The sequence below is a fragment of the Cryptomeria japonica genome, chromosome 3 (genome assembly GCF_030272615.1).
Source record: "Cryptomeria japonica chromosome 3, Sugi_1.0, whole genome shotgun sequence".
Taxonomy (NCBI): Eukaryota; Viridiplantae; Streptophyta; class Pinopsida; order Cupressales; family Cupressaceae; genus Cryptomeria; species Cryptomeria japonica.
Window position 1 is genome coordinate 500,691,805 of NC_081407.1, and position 20,126 is coordinate 500,711,930.

Consider the following 20,126-nt stretch of genomic DNA (forward strand, 5'->3'; position numbering starts at 1 on the left):
AAAATGAAGCAGTTGATCATTCATGCATTTCTTCTATCACAAATGAACTAAGTGCATGGATTCATAAGGATTGTGAGGTTAACCTTACATTGTCTCAAGGATCATGCCCGGAGGATGGCATAGTAGAGATTGAATTGAGGAATCATAATTCATATTATGAGGGACTGCTTAATGATAAGGATGTCACCCAAAGTTCTCTTTCACCTCTTGAAGGGTACATGACCGTCCATAACACATCAAGGGTTGTAGATGAGAAGAGTAATATTTCTAATGCAATTAAATCAGAAGTTACTTCTTGTATCCAATATAATCATCTTGAGATAGATAATCGAAGAAATATAATATTGAAGGTATGGAGGGATGAGATACAAAAGATGAACAAGGATAGAAGAGCAGTTAGATATCATGAGACCCTAGACCAATACAAGCAATAGTTGAAATATGATCAGTTCAGGGAACCAGAAGATAGAGGAAGAAATAAGGAATTAAAAGACATAGATGAGAAAGCAGATAATGAAAGTTTGGACATTGATAAGTTTGAGGATACTGTTCATCTTATGAATAATCATTTGCTTAAGGATGAAGCTCATAGGACATATGACAACCCTGTTTTCGTGCCTTGTGATGAAATTGAAAACAAAGCTTGGGACCCCGGTGTATTCTTCATCAGTGATATATGGAAACAAGTTTGGAGCAAAAGGACAAACCCTAACAGTGCTGACACTAGACACTCTTCATTCAAACTACGAGAGGTTGCAGTTCAGAATAAGGTTCCTTCTTTGGATCAAAGATCAAAATTGAGTTTGATAACAAGGAGAAGACATTCTTTCATCATATATCCTATACAAAACAGTTATTACTACCATTATTTTCCGATCAAGATAATGTCCGTTGATGACCAAGTGGTTATTGGACCATTGCTAACTGTGAAGGAACAAACATTGAAAAATCCTAGAAGTACCATCCCAATTTGTATAAAGCGCAGCAGCAGCATAATGATTCACTCGGAAGACTGATTTGGAAACCGGGAATCAAGATAACCCATGAAGAGTATAGTAAAATTGCTCTTATAATGTTAAAACTTGACGTTTTTGGAAAGCAATCTTGTAAAGAGCTTGGGAATGTTCTACCTCTTGACAAGTCTACTCCACAAGATGATGTTTTGAAATTTTGGGATCCAAGAATCATGGTTTTAAGAATGCTTCTGGGCAAGCATCTCCAAAACAGGGAGACTGTGATGTCCCCATCTTTAACCTAATGGTTAAAAAACAACAAACAATCATGTGTCAGAGGGTGGCAGCCTTGAACACCTCCAATCAGTTTTGGAATCACAAATTAGACATAATAGTTCAACTAGGTAGTAGTATATCATATCAATAAAAGATTGTAGCATGAAGAAACATTATAAAAAATCGTCTTATTCCATAAAACTTCACGATTTTCCCATCAGGTCACCAAGAGAAGCATAGTAGATCAAGATGTAACAAAGACTAGCAGTTAATAAGTTAGCCATCCCTCAAGGAAAAGAATGCTTCATGAGCATGCAACACACCAAGCTACATGATGTTAAGTATGATGACCTTAATCCATCTTACAAACACGTGGATCATGACCCTATCATTTTGATCAAATAAGATCAACGTAAGCAACAAGGGATTCATAATCAGTTATGTTCATAAGATGATATCTCAACATCACCATCAAGACAACATGGAGGATCGTATGATCCATGCTGAAGCAGTGATAATACACAAGTACTCATAAAGGTCTCATCCAAATTGGCATAACATTGAAGCTAATGAATGATGGACTCCATCACTATCAAAGGAAGGCAACAAGTAACAAACTCAAAATATCAAAGCCACATCTATCATCATAATAATAGGTAAATGATCATCACTATGTAACCCAAGCATGTAAGCAGAAGACCATCATACGGCCAGCAGTTATCATCATGAGAAGGAGACTTAACAAATTGCACAAGATATATTGTTTACAATCTTCATCAACAAATCCAATATCATATCATTGTCCCACCTTGAAGGTTGAGACCCAATCATGTCATCAAGATAAGGTGATAGAGACAGAAGTCTGATGCATACTGGGAATAAGAGGAAACGGACTGTATGTTGAGCACAACTTATGTAAGAAAGACTAAGTATTAATTCAACACAAGTAAATATCAATTACGCTGCCAAAGATGATTGTAATCAGCAAAAAAAAAAATCATTAAAACACTTAACACATTAATCATGAGATAAGTCAAGGCGATTAGTTATTCCCCCAAAGAGTGCAATTGATACACACCAATAATCATGAAAGAGATGCGATCTGTATATTAACCTGATCTGTGTTATGAAGAGTTGCAATTGAGAAACAACATGTCCCTTCAACCATCAAGAGGTGCAATCCCCTCGGAATTGCAAGGTATAAGAAGACAATCAATTACACTCATTCAGATCATTGATTTGGAAATTTCTTTTCATCTCTTATTCATATCCGTCATTGGATCTGCTCGTAGAGCACCAGCCTCTTGGCATAATACGATTGCATACATATAAAGTGATAATCAGAGACAGCACCATTGTTGCAAGTTCAAGTCGACTACTCTAGAAACAGCACCATTGTCATTGTTGCAAGAATATATATATTCATATCAGTGACAGCAACATGTTGCTAGAAGTGATATCATCATATACATTGCATATATTTAAGGATTGAAATCAGAGATGACAATTGCATTTCTGTATTCAATATTAGAAACACTTGCAAGTTCATAAAGTCAGATCAGAAATAGCAATACATCGCTATAGGCGATAGGAAGATAAGTTAGCATAGTCTCCATTGTCAAATCAGAAATGGCTAACATCAAGATCATCCTTGCATAATTGTATCAGTTTTAATCAGATATAGCAGTGATCAACATTCAATATACATATATTATTCTTTGAATAATATTATCATTTATATATAAATCTCATCGATTGCATATTTTACAAGCGGTATCAAAGCATTGCATTTTGTGGTTATAATGCATTGTTCCTAAAAAGGACATTACGTTTTGCTCCAATTATACTCTTATAAACCATTTCAGGTATCAGTTTGAGCAACATGATTTCCACACTGATAGATAATTGCTACTTTTGAAGCCATAACAGTGTCAGTTATTATATTAGGATGAAATAAGTTTATTTCATGTGTGTGAAGTATGATATGTTTATGAAAAATAATTCAATGCATAGTACATACCAAATACCAGGTTTTGGATGTATTTTTGGCACTGGCATTTGGCTGTGCTAGATGATGAACCTATTTAATGTTTGCCACTCATATTAAGCAGAGAGCTGCTAGGCACCCTTATAATATTTGATATTTACACAGTGTTCCATGGAAACGTGTCCCCCCCCCCCCTCAGACCCGCGTTTCCGAGACAGGGACATTTCCGGGACAGGGAGACGGGGACGTGGCGTCTCCTGCCGTCCCGCCACCGCCACCGGTGTTGCATCGGAGACGGGGAAACGTCTCCGCCTCTCCAAGGTTTCTTGAAGATGCCGAGACGTTTCCAAGTCTCCTTGGGAGATGTCTCGACGTCTCCAAGAATCCTTGGGAAACTCCTTGGGAGACTCCCAGGCATCTCCAAGACTCCTTGGGAGACTCATAGACGTTTCCAAGACTCCTTGGGAGACTCCCAAGCGTCTCTTGAGGGGTGGGGAGACTTGTAGGAGTCTCCTGTTCAAGCACGTGGGGAGACTTGTAGGGTAACCCTAATTTGACGTGGGCCCCACCCCTTCCCCCAGTGCAATACAAAACCACTAAAACTACTGATTTCATTCACATTTCTATTTCTGATTTTTTTTACCAGCTAGTTGAAGAGGAGAAAAAACTTAGAAATCTTCGTATTTAGATTTAGTATTACAAATTTTGCTATTTTATAATTTTACTAATTTCCTATAGTTTCATTTGAATTTTGAAATGTAATTCTTATACTGTTATACATCTTTTCACAACTAGTTTTTCAAGTACTATAAGTATATATATAACTATATCAGCACCACCACCCCACCACTCCCCCGCCGCCATCCCCCCGTCGTCCCCCCGCCATCCCCAAACTTAGGCTCTTTGTCCCCCCATCCCCAAAACCCGTTCCCACGTCCCCAATGGTCGTGGAACACTGTATTTATAACATCCCCAGATTTTTTAAACTCCTATGCATTGTGTTTGTTCCTTTTGTACAGGTGTGTCAAACTCCTATGCATTGTACTTTTTCCTTTGTCCATGACATGATATATGAGCTTACGTATTTTCATGTAACAATAGTTTTATGCAATGGAATATCTGATTGATGAAGTTGTTGGCTTTCCCAAGGTAAAGAATACAACAATACAAAGATGACATCCATAAAGAAAGTCTCTCGATGATAATTGTTGTATGGTTAATAATGCTGTGTTTGTGACTGCAGGTGCTATCAAAAGAATCAGCTGGCATGGTAAATTACATTTATGGAGGAGCATGGGATCCACATGATATAAGTATTCTTTCAATTGCATGCGAGTCTTCCATCCAGTTTTGGGATCTACGCTCAATGAAGTAATTCACATTGTCTATATCTTATGTAAAGTTTGTTGAAAAGATTATTATTTTGAAGGTTGATAGTCATCTATACCAAGTGTTTTCTCCTAAGCAGACATGATACTGGCCTTTCTTTTATTGGAATCATTTATCATTGCTATCAATACTTAGAACTTTGTAAATAACCAAGACAACACAAGTTGTGAAAATGAAAACCCATCATTGTATCCAACCAGTCAACTGACCTCTTTTATTTCTTACAGACCAAAAAATCTCCAATGGATTACAAAAATATCCTTTCAAATGCAGGCTGTATTGTAAGCACGGACAACTGCCCTTTACAGAAGAAAAAGGAGACCTAGGAAAGCCCATCTAGCAACATTTTAACAACAAAATATGCTGCACCACTCAGTTTTCATTGATATCTTCAGGACTTGAAATCACAAGAGCAAGACATCAGCCAATTCAACAAATTCCAAAAAGCATACAGTTGAGGATGATTGGACCACCCTAAATCACAGATCTAGATCCCTCTGCAAAATCCCTTTGAAGTTCTCATGGAAGAAGATTTGAATCAGGACAATAAAAGATGCACCCACTGTCAGTAAGGAACAAAATGAAAAAGCAACCCAACTAGGACCTAGCAAGGAGCCAGTCAAATTCACTTCAAAGGCCAGAATCCAATCTCTTAGTCTTCAAAATAATAGAATGTTTAGCAAGAAGGGCATGGATGAAGATTTGGTGACAACATGTTTGCAAATTTGGAGCCTGGTGGGTACAGGAGATAAAAGAAAGAAACAGAAATTCCCCAGTTACCGATCTGCAGACTCTTAATATTTCAGAAATAATATGGACATACAGATCAATAAAATGATACAAGTTTGTACTCCAAAGGCCTCTAGATGGCTGCAGACACCTCAATCGGAGAACAAGCAACAACTGATTGCGAGTGTGTGGAATCTCTCTCACAATATACGGGGCATTGGATTCCATGACAAACTCCAACCTCTCAAAACAATGTGGCTAAAAATAAGATAAATCTTGTCTTTTTTGTAGGAAATCTATGTCTATTAAAATCAAGAACTGTAATGCCAGGAAGAAAGGAAGAAATTATATCAATGCCCACAGATGACCAAAAAGTAGGTCAATGGGATTAAAGATTACAGAAGTTAACAATAAAAAGTTCTAGGAAGACAAAATAAAACATTGTGTTGCTAAAAAATAGCAGTGGAAGGCAAGAAAAAGCCACCAAAACATGTGCCTGTGAATACTGGATGGAAATCTCATTGAACATCTCTGTTTGTGCATGAAATGAAGAATTCATCTGAGCCATCATTGATCATTACGAGGGATAATGCTTGCCGGGGAGTATCCAAGGTTAGAAGGTCACATTGTGATAGCCTAAGAACAGTTAGTGTAGAAACTCCCTAGCATTCAAGGCTGGTATAGCTTCCATAGTAGAAATGAAGCTCATAAAATGAGTCTGCCCATGGTCTGGGGGTGGCTGGTAAGTAGTAGATCCATGTAGCTGGAATGGGGCTGAGACATGCTGATGCGAATGAGCAGAGCCATGATGCCGAGAGAGAGTAGGCTACATAATTTGAATAGTAATGGTGTGCTGAGAGATGTGCCATCTAACTGATCTTTTAGCTCTGCTATGTGAAGTGCTGGTATCCAAAGGCCATTTTTTGTTGCATGTTTCTTGGGTGGGCTGGAAAAAAGAAATGATTCAATCAGGTTGCTCTAGGTGTTTTATCAAGAATCACCCTTCTCAACATTGGGGCACTAATACAAATATTTCCTCATCACAAGTGCAGGAAGATTTGATTTTAGTAAATGTTTATATATCCCCTTGGAAACAATCAACTAGCCTATCTTCAGATTTTGATTGATAGGCTGCTAGCCAACAAAGATAAAAAGCTTATGCTAGTCGGAGATTTCAACTATATCAAAACAGCAGGGCGAAAACAAAGGGATAAAAAATTCAAGACAAGTATAGCACCAAAATTTATGACCTCATTTAAGAAAATCAGTGCATAGATCTAGACTTTATGAATGGGCTCTTCACTTGGACCAACTGAGGAAAACAGAAGGATAAATTCTCTCAAAAAATGGACCACACTATGATATCTAGTGACCAAATGCACCCCAAAAGAACATATCATGGCCTAGATTCACAAAAGTATATTGTTTGATTACCAGCTCATCATTCATATAATCTTTACTTCCTCTTAAAAGAGCTCCTTTCAGATTACATATTTAAGCATTTGGCAAATGCATCTGGACTTGAAAACCAAGGTTAAATATTGGTAGGAAGGAATTCAGCAAGTTAAGGGGATACCAGGTACAGATTCTACAATAAACTGATAATACTCTATTACTAACTTGGAATGGAACAGCCAATCCATAAGAAGCTTTTATGACAAGTAAGAGGAAAAGAATCTGAGTTAGCATAACTTCAAAGATGTATAAGGGACAGTGACTTCATGGTACGTATGTCTAAACAGGAACAATCCTGTATCTGGAAACATGTCACACCTTCCCAAAGAGACAATTTATTTTGGAGAAAGATCCAGGGACAAATGGATAAAGGCTGGTGACTGAAATGCTGCTTTCGTGTACTAATCAGTTCTGAATAAACAACTCATCAACACACTCCCATGCTTAAGAGATCAAGGAGGCATTCAAATTTGCTTTAACAAGGACATCCTAGATCATTGAACAAACCATTTGAAGGACATCCTCATTCACAAAATGTCTAGTTCCAGCACTTCTAATGCACAAGAGGCTCTCCTTGTCAATATTCCCAATCTTCTGAGTGACATGGATTATACTAAACTTCTCCAATCTGTCAGAGATTGCATTGAAGCAGATTCTGTTCTCATTCGAGAAGGACCTTGGGTCTAGGTGGATTTTCCTCACTCTTCTTTCAGTCATTTTGTGGTATCCTTAAAAGAACTAGAGAGTGTTTGAGGAAATGCAGAGGAATGAATTTGTTGAAACAAATAAATCAAACCCACTTGTTTCTTATCGCAAAGCACATGAAGATGAAAAGCTTGAACTATTTCAACCCTATAGCCCTATTGCATATAGTCTTATTGTACTCATACATTTATTTTTGTATGAAGTCATGGTTTGACACAAACAAATCCATATGTTGCCTAGTGAACTACAGATGAATCCTTGTAGTGAGTCTTACTCTATGTCAAAAGACTAGCAGATGAGGCGATCATTAGAGTACAAGAACAAAGTGACCAAAGGAAGGGAGACAGCACTTCATGAAGAGTTCAGATCAATTAATGAAGAACGAGGGTTTCAGACATTTACATCAGCAGGCATCATTATAGGTTTTCAGCAACCTTTCATTTTCAAAGATATAGCACTATTCATGATAATTTTCTGAGTTACCGGGTTCGACACTCAAAAGCCCAAATACTGGTCCAGGTTTGAGTTCGGTTCGTGTCTGGTTCGGTTCGAAATAGCAGTCAGTAAAGTCAAAACACCTGTTGCAGTTGCCGTTGATGAAAACACTTGTTTGCAGGTTGCCGTCGATGAAAACACCTGTTTGTAGGTTGCCGTCGATGAAATCACCCATTTGCAGTTGCCGTTGATGGAGGAATACAGTTGCCGACACCTGTTTGCAAATGATGTCAATGGAGGGAGAGATACAGTTGCCGTCGATGGAGGGATACATGCCATCGATGAAGGAAGGGCTACGAACAGTGAAGCCTTCGACAATTCATTGGCTTTCCATTTATTAATTTTACACATAAAAAGCTTTTCTATAAATTCATAATTCACTGATTTATAATTTTATACACATGTTAATAATATATTATATTATATAATAAATTAATATATATATTATAATTATCAATATTATATAATATAATATAATATAATATAATATAATAATATATATTATTATATATTATATTATATTATTATATATATATATATATATATATATAATTTTTCTATTGTTTTTGTGCTAACGAACCCAAACGAACCCAAACCCCTTTTCAAAATTTTGCCGTACCGGTTCTACGAACCCAAACCGGCAACCTAGATAATTTTCAGTAGTTGTTTTAAAATGAAGTAGGGGTAGTTTGAAAGGGTGAATATGATCAAGTAGTAGAGAGATTGTGGATGAACGAAGGAGATCCATTAAACCAGAAAAATGCTCACAAATCCTTCACATGCATGCTTTATATAAAAATAAGAGATTATATGTTTTCAAAAAGCATACAAGGTATTGAAAAGGAATGTGCCATGTTATAGAGGAACAAGCTTTCACAAACAAAAGATTGCTGGTCAAGGGTTCAGGTGAAGCCACTGTTAGGGAAGACAAGATTTTAGATAACTTAAAATTGAATTTGTTAGAGAAAGTGCACACCACTAAGAAGGGGAATACAAAGTTTCAAATAAAAAAATTGCTGGTTCTATGTGTTAAGGATATAGCTTCATTCGGATTGAAGCAAGTAATATACAACAACATTGAATGAAGGGTCATGTCCCCATAGGGTCATGACTCTACGTGGCACAAGCCACGTAGAAGTCATGCCCCTACGTGGACATGACTCTTCATCCTTTTATTTATAGGCATCGACACTTGCTGTGAATCGAAACCAATAACTGTGGCAATTTCACGAACCAACAAGCTGTCGATATTATCATAGAAGATTAATAGTTAGAGTTATATATATATATATATACACATCGGAGGTAAAACATATTCATTGCAGTGATCTTATTAAAGTCTATCCTCACTACATATTACCAGACTATTGTATTCTCTATCTCTGCTCTAAATTCCTTAACATGGTATCAGAGCCACGTTGGTAGAGCAATAATAAAATAGTGACACCTCTTTTCTAAAAAAAATTCAAACTTGCACTCAGAATCAAAGGAAAATCAATCATGGTGAACAATGTTAGAGTGGAGGATAGACTCGAAGGCGCATCCAACTTTGTCTCATCGAGAATTCGAATAACAACAATTCTTCAAGAACTCGAACTAGATGCATACATAGAAGAAGAAACTAAGATGCCCGAAGACGAGCCAGAGAAAACAACCTGGAAAAGACACAACAACAAGACTAAGAAAATCATAATTGATGCTGTTAAAGATCACATTCTCCCAACCATCTCAAAACTAACTACAGCTTATGTTATGTTCAAGCCCATTCAAAACTCATATGAAATAAATAATGCAAGCAGATTGCTCACTTTAAAACAACAATTAATGCATATCTACATGAACAAAGGAGAAACAATCACATCCTATTTCATGAGGATTTCAGAATTAAAAGACCAATTGTCAACTATTGGGAATAATATAGATGATATAGAGCTATCTCTAATAGCACTTAAAGGATTACCATCCAATTGGGAATCCTTTATTCAAGGCATTAGTGCTCGTCCGACACTACCAAAATTCAATCAACTCAAGAATGATTGTACTCAAGAAGAATCTCGACTAATCACAAGAGGATTGGGTCCAAACAAAGGGGGAGAAACTCAAGCACTACATGCTAACACAAGCAACAAAGGGAAGAAAAGGAAGTTCAAATGGAAGAGAGGAAATAATCACAAAAGCAAAGACTTCTCCAAGATTCAGTGCTACAAGTGTGATAAATTTGGACACACTCACAGGTTCTGCCCAGAAAGAAAGAAAGCTCAAGCAACCATAGTTGAAGTCAAGGAAGTAGAGAATCCTCTATTTTTCTTCGCCTTATCAAGCGAACTAAACTCAAACAAACATATGTGGATAATCGACAGTGGAGCATCTCGACACGTAACCGGTTTTAGAGATCAATTCGAAACTTTTGAAGGCCACTCAACTGAAGAAGTTACAATAGGAGACAATTCTACCTATCCAGTGAAAGGAATTGGGACCTGCTCAATTCAATTAAGAACAGGAGTTACATTACAATTGAAAGATGTTCTCTTTGTACGAGGTATCAAAAGAAATTTGGCCTCTATTTCAGGACTAGCTGATCAAGGATATCGTGTCACCTTCCATGAAGATAAAGTTCTACTCTGGCCTAAAAACTCTAACATAAAGAATGCTATTCCTATAGGATCTAGAGATGGTAGTTTATACAAATTATGTAATACTCAAAAACAAGCACTAAATCATGAAGTATCAAACTCCAATGAAATTTGGCATAGAAGATTAGGACATCTTCGATTTAGTGCCCTACCTTCTACATGAAAAATTACCACAGGATTACCCAATCTAAAAGCTGATCATGTTGGAACTTGTAAAGGATGTGCTCTAGGGAAGAACTCAAAAGGGTCCTTTCCCTCAAGTGAACACAAATCAAAAGTTGAACTAGAACTTGTCCACACTGATTTGTGTGGTCCAATGTCATTACCATCACTAGGGGGATTCTTGTATTACGTGATATTTGTTGATGATTACTCTAGGAAAACTTCAATCTATTTCATAAAACTCAAAGAATCAAATGAGGTGTTATTGAAATTTAAAGAATTTAAGGCCCTAGTGGAAAATCAAACTGGGAAGAAAATAAAGACTCTAAGATCAGATAATAGGGGTGAATATATCTATGAAAATTTTAAAGAATTCTCCATTTCTGTTGCGATTAAGAGGGAGTGTACTATACCTTATAATCTTCAACAAAATGGAGTTGTAGAAAGAAAAAACAAAACCATCATCGAAGCTGCTAAAGCCATGATGGATGATCAAAATCTACATATCTCATTTTGGGCTGAAGCCTCAAATACAACTGTGTACATTCAAAACTGATGCCCTTATTCAATCCTAGAGAATATAACACTTGAAGAAGCCTTTACAGGAAATAAACCAGATTTAAGCCATCTAAGAATCTTTGGTTGCCACGTGTATATTCACGTTCCTAAAGAAAAGAGAACCAAACTAGAACCCCCCGGGAAGAAAGGCATATTTGTTGGCTACAGTGAAACCACTAAAGGATACAGAGTCTAATATTCCAGGACGAAGATCCATTGAAATCAGTAGAGATGTCAAATTTGAAGAAGATGCTGCTTATAAACTATCTCTAAGTGCAGAGGATGATCTAACCGCAGAATCAGATGAAAATCCTACAATTGAAAATCAGAGGGAGAATAGCATAGAAAATCATGAACTTCAATCACCTTATTTCGAGAATGCTGAAAATCCTAACAAAAAGAAAAGACCACTATGGGGAAGAAAGATGATTGAAGAAAATAATGTGGAACCTGATGAAATCTTCAAAGAGAATAAGAAAACAAGAAGTCAATCATGCTATGTTGACCTCATGACCGAACTTACAAAATCTGAACCATCAAATGTTGAAGAGGCTTTAACATGTCAAGCTTGGAAAGATGCAATGATTAAGGAATACCAATCTATCTTAAAAAATGATGCTTGGGACATTGTACCTAGACCAAAAAACAAATCGGTTGTCTCATCAAAGTGGTTATTCAAAATCAAATATGCACCAGATGGTAGTATTGAAAAACACAAAGCTAGATTCGTTGCCAGTGGGTTCTATCAAAAGGCTGGAATTGATTACGAAGAGACATTTGCTCTAATTGCCTGAAATACTTCTATAAGAACCATCATTGCCATTGCAACTTCCAAAGGGTGGAAGATACACCAAATGGACGTATGGAAGGATAGATACTTATCTCTCCAAACTAGGATATTCCAAAAATGAAGCAGACTCCAACATATACTTCAAAATATCAGATGGTGGCATGTTAATACTTGTTCTCTATGTTGATGACTTGTTGATAACAGGAGAAGATCACCTCATTGCAAAATGCAAACAAGATCTTGTGGCTGAATTCGATATGAAGGATCTAGGTCTACTGCACTATTTTCTGGGCCTAGAAGTATGGCAAAAAGAGAATTATATTTTCCTAAATCAAGGAAAATACACCACTGATATCCTGACCAGATTTGGTATGATAGATTGTAAGTCTCTATCCATTCCAATGGAAACAAATTTTCATAAGCTCAAAATTGAAGCAGTAGATTCAGAACCTACAGATCCTACATACTATAGACAAATTATTGGATCTTTTATGTACATGGTAAACACTCGTCCTTATATTTGTTACGCTACCAATGTGTTAAGTCATTTCATGTGGGAACCTAAGAAGATTCACCTAATGGCTGCTAAGCATATTTTGAGATACTTGCGTGGCACTATTGGACTTGTCCTGAAATATAAAAATGTTGAGATACAACTCCAAGGGTATTTTCATTCCGACTGGGCAGGAAGTTCCATTGATCGTAAAAGTACAACTCAGTGTTGCTTTAGTCTTGGATCAGCTATGATATCCTAGTTTAGCAGGAAATAGTGAGCAGTTGCTCAGAGTTCCGCTGAAGCCGAATATATGGCTGCCTCCATGGGAGCACGTGAGGCAGTATGGTTAAGGAAATTGCTAGTTGGACTATTTGGGAAGCCCCTATACCCCACTGTGATTCACTGTGATAATCAAAGCTGCATCAAACTTTTTGTAAATCCATTTTTTCATAATCGATCCAAGCATATAGAAATCCCATACTATTACATAAGAGATATGGTAGACATAGATGTCATCAAATTGACCTACATCAACACTGAAGTGCAAAGTGTCGACATATTCACCAAACCTCTTGCAAAGTTGAAAGTGGAGTATTTTAGAGGTAAACTTGGTATGAGTAAATTATAATGGAAATTTCTGATATTAATCTTAATCATATGTAATTGATATATTCATGAATATCTTGAATGCAATATTGCATGTATGTGTTATGTCGTGGAAGGTGACAATCTTTCATGTGATGTATGTGTGAGATCGCTATTGTAAGGTGACGACTTTCACAATAGCCTGATCTGTTATCAAGATTGACTACATTAAGTTGCTGTCCCGGAATGTGCCGGAAATCTTGATACTAAATATGCTATGATGAGTTATTGAATTGTTATCATTAAATGATTGTTCCGAAATATGTCGGAAATTATTATAACAATCATATCATGATTGACTACATTAATTTGCTGTCCCAGAATGTGCCGGATATCATGATACTAAAATTATTTCACCTGTGATAATGACAATGTTACAATTGTGACTAGAATCAAGGTTGTAATCTGATAAGACTTCAAGTAGTTGTTGTCCCAGAGTGCTGGATATCAGATAATCCATCTCTCTGAGATATGAAGTATTTCACTTATAAGTTTTAGTAAGTGAATGATCATGTCAAATGAATGTGTATATCTAGAATGTTGTTCCTTAAAACTTAATTATGAAATTCAATCCTCTTTTGCTAAGAGGGAGTGTTAAGGATATAGCTTCATTCGGATTGAAGCAACTAATATACAACGACATTGAATGAAGGGTCATGTCTCCGTAGGGTCACGACTCTACGTGGCATAAGCCACGTAGAAGTCATGCCCCTACGTGGACATGACTCTTCATCCTTTTATTTATAGGCATCGACACTTGCTGTGAACCGAAACCAGTAACTGTGGCATTTTCACGAACCAGCAAGCTGTCGATATTATCATAGAAGATTAATAGTTAGAGTTATATATATAGACACATCGGAGGTAAAACATATTCATTGCAGTGATCTTATTAAAGTCTATCGTCACTTCATATTACTAGACTATTGTATTCTGTATCTCTGATCTAAATTGCTTAACACTATGATCAGGCATGTGCCATATGAAGGTTTCTCAATGTTTTCATCAAGGAAAGACAACTATTACTATGAGAAAAATGCATGCCCTACTTAAAGGCTCCAACTTTTTAAAATCACAAAAGATCTTCCTATGTATTTTGGTCTATGCTGTGTGACGATGAAACAAAGATTTGAAAAATAAAAAAATTGCAGCCATGTTGACAGGCAAGGCCTTCTAAGAAGTAACAAGTTTTCAAAAACAAAAATTGCTTCTCTTGAGAATGGCACATGTTGCAATAAAGGACAACTTTTGTCAAAAATTGCTTCTGTTTTTGGGTGTCAATGGATGAGGAAAGGGCACAGGCATAAAAAGCTTATTCTGTTCATTAAGAGATAACCATTCCCTATTCTTCATCTTCTTTGCTTTGTTCATACAAAGGTCTGCAGATTTTCCGTCTGGCTATTAAGGGTTTTTATCACTATTTCAGCTCAAGCCTCTCATTTTTGCAGCTTTCTTCATCAATTTCTAGCATGGGTGTCTGAATTTTGGCATGGTTTTCTGCACTTTTAGCAAGAGTGTTTTTAGTTATCATTTCATGTGAGCTTAAAAATGGATATCAGCATACAGTAGTGATCCTATTGATGTTTCAAGACTTTTCAACATGATTCAATTATTGCCATAACAAAAAATGATAGGTATCATTTCCTATGCTCTTCATTCAAAAATATTTCAAGGTCAATGGTTTGATTTTCATAAGAGGAGATTGCCATGGAGTTTTGGTGTTGCAGAGATGACGAGGGATTGATTATTGGAGGCCATTGGTGACAAGATCTAGGGTTACAACCAAAGTTCCCAGACTCGGACTCGGCTCTGACTTGGCAAGGCTGACTCGACTCGTGACTCGGCTCGGACTCGGCAATGACTCGGCAAAATAAGAAAACCCTTGAAATTTAGAGATTTTTAACGATTTAAAACTTGTTTCATACACCCATTATTGAATTAAGCTTAAAGACACTATAACATCATCAAATAGAAGCTAATTTGATCGCATACATAAACATACATTCATCGCATGCGTAGAAATGTAAATTGTAGCTGAAGGAATTAGAAAACATAGATATATAGAGTTATAAATGTTGTCCAATGTATATAAAATCCATGACTTCAAATGTTCCCAAACATATATGTAACTGTAAAGTGTAAACAAAAACAAGTCTATGGCTCAGGCTCTGGCTTAGCCTCGTCTATCTGCCTCCTAGAAAGGCGTCTAAGGTAGGTCCTGGATGACTGAGTAGCCATAGTCTCTTCCTGTGATGTGCCAGTCTGAGTAGCCATAGGTGTTGGGGACGAGGGGACGTGTTTCCGAGACAGGGGGACCAAGGGCCTAAGTTTGGGGACGGCAGGGGGACGGCGACGGGGGGGGTGGCGGGGTGGTGGTGCTGATATAGTTATACATATACATACAGTACTTGAAAAACTAGTTCTGAAAAGATGTATGACAGTATTACAGTATAAGAATTACATTTTCAAATGAAACTATAGGAAATTTGAAATACTAAATCTAAATACCAATTACCAAGATTTCTAAGTTGTGTTGTTATATGGAGCGTAATCAGAGTCAGAGGTTAGATTTTCCCTACTTCTATCGGCGCGGTTTCCCCCTATATTTTTCAACGGGGGTTTGGGGGCAGCGCCCCCAACTTGGAAGAATGTAATCTTCTATGCCCCCAAAAATACTTTTATTATTTTCTAAAGGCGTCGGGTGTTATAAGAAAGGGAAATGGCGAAAAAAGTCATTAAAAAATGTTATGTTTTTTTTTTTTTTTTACTGCACTTTATTAAGTGACTCCAGCCGGGTCACGACCCTCGAACTCGGCGAGTCAGGGTGTGACTCGCCTGACTCGGCGAGTCAGGCGAGTCACACCCTCTGACCCGTCCGAGCCCGGGTCAGGGTCACTGTGACCCGGCAGGGGTCACCCGGCCCGTTGACTCGCGTGACTCGCCGCGAGTCACGGAACTCTGGTTACAACACACTTTTAGTAAAGGAGATGAAATCAGATTCAAGGAACTGAGATTGGCCTAGTGAATTGTTAGAGTTTTACGGCTTCGTAAGACGATCTGTCATGGTTAGAATGGGATAACTTCACCGAAATTACTGTAGGAGCCAACTGTTTTGGTCCATTCTATGTTTAGCCATCACCAATTTTGAGGAGATAAGTTTATTCAAGAAGTCTATAATGGCTATGTTTTAGATGGCCTTTGAGAAGGTCTGTTCTTAGTTGATAGTTATTCTTATCAGAAATTTATTCGAAGATTTTGTGATTTAGGGTTTAGTATTTGTGAACAGAATTGTATATTAGTATGGTTTGTGTGCAAGCAAACTATTCATAGTGTAGAGTGGTTGGTCCATTTATACAAAGGTCTGCAGATTTTCCATTTGGCAGTTAAGGGTTTTTATTATCATCTCATCTGTTCAAATTGCTGATCAAAAGTTTTATGAGGGATCCTGTGTTTGTGTGCTTAGATAAATAGAATTGTTTTGTTGAATTTGCAGGATTTGTATTGCAGATTTCTATAAAGTTGGTGTTTGTGGCTTTGTATTCATTTCTTTAAATTATTTTTTATCAAATTGTGCTTTTTTTTTTGAAATTGGTTCAATTCTTGTGTTGTACTCATCACTTTTAGTCTCTGCTTTCAACAAGAAAGAGCGAGTGCTCATTAGCTGCTATAAGTTGTTTGCTGTAAGTAAAAAAATGTAAAAATCTCTTGTTTTGAGTAGAAGTGTTGTATTGCCTTGTGCCCTTATTTGAGGACAAAAAGACAGGAATTTCTTTAATTTGTTTGTGATATATATTCAAAATCGTAAGAGTTAAACTGTATATATATAATCTGTAGCTACATGTCTACAGATTGTGATAGAAGCAACTGGTAGTTTCTGTTCTGAATTCAGAAGGATAGGATTCAAGGAAGTATTCATAAGGTGGGTAGCTAGCTGTATTAGTTCCCAAACTTTTGCATCTCTGCCAATGGGTACTTGAGCTCCATTTCACTACTATGCAAGATTTAAATAAAGGAAATCGTCTCAGTCCTTATTTTTTATCATCATAAATGAGCATCTCCTCCATGCTCTCACAGAAAAACAACATCAGCGAAAGATACATGGTCTCCTTGTGGTAGAAAATGGCCCAACGCTCATAGGATACTAGTTCATGGATGATGCTGTTCTCCTCTAAAGTACTATGCTTTCAAGGGAAATCAGGTTAATCCTTACCAATTAGCAAGCAGTTTTGAGGCAGCTCAGCAACTACAACAAATGAACCATTATTTTCCTATATACCTGCCAGAATGTCAAGTTTTAAATTCTATGCATTCTAGAACTCAAAGAAGGGACTCTTTCCTACAATTACCTTGGTTTTCTTCTACACACCAACTATAGAAAGGAGAATTGTAATCACATTAACATCAAAATCTGAACCAATTTAGTTGCTCGTCGAACAGATGGCTCTCCCTAGTGGGTTGCATACAATTAATAGGACCAGTTCTTCAATAAATGGTGATTTATCTCATGGTTATTGTTGAAGTTTTTCATCATTGATGTCAAAGTTTTAATTTGAAGTTTTTCTCTTGTCAAGATTTAAGCTTAAGCTGCTTGAGGTGCCTACCTGGTTGCTTGCTTGGTTGAGCTGGTTGGCTGTCTACTCCAGCTGTTTGTGTATCAACTTAAGCAAGGTGTTTCCTTACTTGTTCATTGTCAGCAGCTGTGTCATACTTGATGCTACATCATCATCAGCTTAGCCAGACTTTCGCCATATCTTTATTTTCAATGAAACCTTTTCAATGGTTGTCGAGCTTACCTGGCCAAGTTTTTCTTGGGAGAATATTTATGCCACATCATCTTGTTTTGTGGGACCTGGGACTCCTAATTTTTCACGGCAGATCATATGTCACAGGTGTGAGCCATTTTTTTAATCGACTATTGTTCTCTAGGTGTGGTATGATATCGTGGAGTGGCTGGAGTATTTTTTTTTTTAAATTTAATACGAACTTGATGATGGAACAGATATTTCTTTTGAAAGGAAGTAATATTTATTTATGAATGTCTTCTTCAAACGTGTTAATGTTTTCCTGAGTATAGAGGTCGTGGTCTTTGTGTTGGATTCTTTTTTATTCTTTCTCAGGCATCGTGGGTGATAGGCTTGCAGAGGCATTTAATATTTCATTTAAAAGCGTCTTGGATTCTCTCCTCCTTTGTTTGCTGTGATAAGACGGAATTTTTTTTCATGCTTTTGAACTTGAGGTGTTGATCGATTCTTGTGCAAGTCGTATTCAAGAGAAGTTGTTTTTGACCGATTTTTAATTGGGGAGTGGTGTTTATGGTAATGCACATGAGTGATTTCTAAATTTAACTTAATTTGCAATGGCCATAGTGAATTAATTGGGTACTTTTGTGGACTATAAAAAGGTTTTCTTTGTGAAAGAGAACGTGAGGAGTTACAAAAATAATTTTCGGGACCATTTTTTTTAGCAGTACGGCCGATGTAAAAAATTCATGAGATTTTAGTCTTTTATTTTGGAGATATATGTGTGTTGGCATAAAGAAATTTTGAATGTGGTTGTGGTGCTGGTGTGGATGATATATGTGTTGAAATTCTTTGTTACTTTTTTTGTGTGCTGGATTTCATCTATGTGGTCGCTATCTTTGAAGATATTTTGGTTTTGTGGTTGAAGAGTTAAAGGCGATTTTTGGTGATTCACTCTTTTTAATTTTCTAGAGTTATCGTGTTTGGTGTATGATTAATTTTGGAGATATCGTGCCGGCTGGTTGAGTTTTTTAAAAGCTACTATGTATGGCATGATGGGATTGGAGCATAAGCGTATGAAATCATGCTGATGTGTGATTGTAAATTTTTCGGGTGGATGTTTCTAAATCAGATTGTTTTGAGAAATTTTGTGTTTTGATCTGCTGTTGGAGTTTAGCTGAAGGACTTTTTTGAAGATTGCAAAAGTTTTATTTATATCTCAGTAAAGGATAGATTTTGAATATGAGTTCATTGAGTGGGTTCTCTAGTTTGAGATTACTATTGGACAGTGAGTTGAAGTTTCTACTCAGGTTGGTGCCTTTGATGTGCTGAGTTGGTGCTCTTGGAAGGTGTATTTTCTCAATGAGTTGTAGCTCACCCATGTAATCTGAGTTGTAGCCCATTTTGAAGTGAATAGAAATTCTTGATGCTGTAGTTTTTTTCCCGAAAGGGTTTTCCACTAGAAATACTTGTGTTATCTCCATGCTGATTGCTTTCTGAATCTGTTTTGCTTTATTTTAAGTTTAAAGTTTTAATTGCTGCAATACTGATTCGCCCACTTGTTGATGTGGCGAAAGTCGTACTTCTACTCTTTCGATCACCACAATAGAATTTTGAGGTAATCCCATTCTCTCTTGCATAAGGAGGCTTCTAGTGCTACTGAAACGATCACAAGAAGGCGACCCCAAGGTTCAAACTGTCAGTTCTTGACTACGGGATAGCTCAATGGTTCATGTGTCTTGTTGGTAGACACAAAGGGACATTACGTTAATGTAATGTCCCCATTCTTTTGACAGGCCATTGACAGTCAAATTCTAGCCACTCTTATCCCCTAGGCTAGAATTAATCAATTAATAAAGGGGATAAATAAATAATTAATGACTTATCCCAAAAAGCTAATGATTGGAGATCAAAAAATTATAACTCATCGATATAACTTAAGTTGGGGCCATTTCAAGTTATTAAGTTGATTCACCTAGGCAAATCATTATGGGGGTCAATTTAATAATTTACACAACATTGGATATTGTGCCTAAGTGTTTTAAGGAGGTTTCTAGATGGATCGATGCTTTTTGCTGAAGCTATTATTTAAAGAGAGGTCGATGCTTAAGAGG

At 36.8% G+C, this 20,126-nt stretch overlaps 1 protein-coding gene across 2 annotated transcripts in view; it reads left to right on the forward strand.

Moving 5' to 3' along the window:
- Positions 1-20,126, forward strand: part of LOC131067462 (WD repeat-containing protein DWA2) — a 201,723-nt gene that overhangs the window by 99,989 nt on the left and 81,608 nt on the right. For both annotated transcript variants that reach the window (XM_058002485.2, XM_058002484.2), the window contains exon 6: positions 4,460-4,587. In XM_058002485.2, the coding sequence (XP_057858468.2) occupies positions 4,460-4,587 (128 nt within the window). The remainder of the gene's footprint in view (positions 1-4,459; positions 4,588-20,126) is intronic.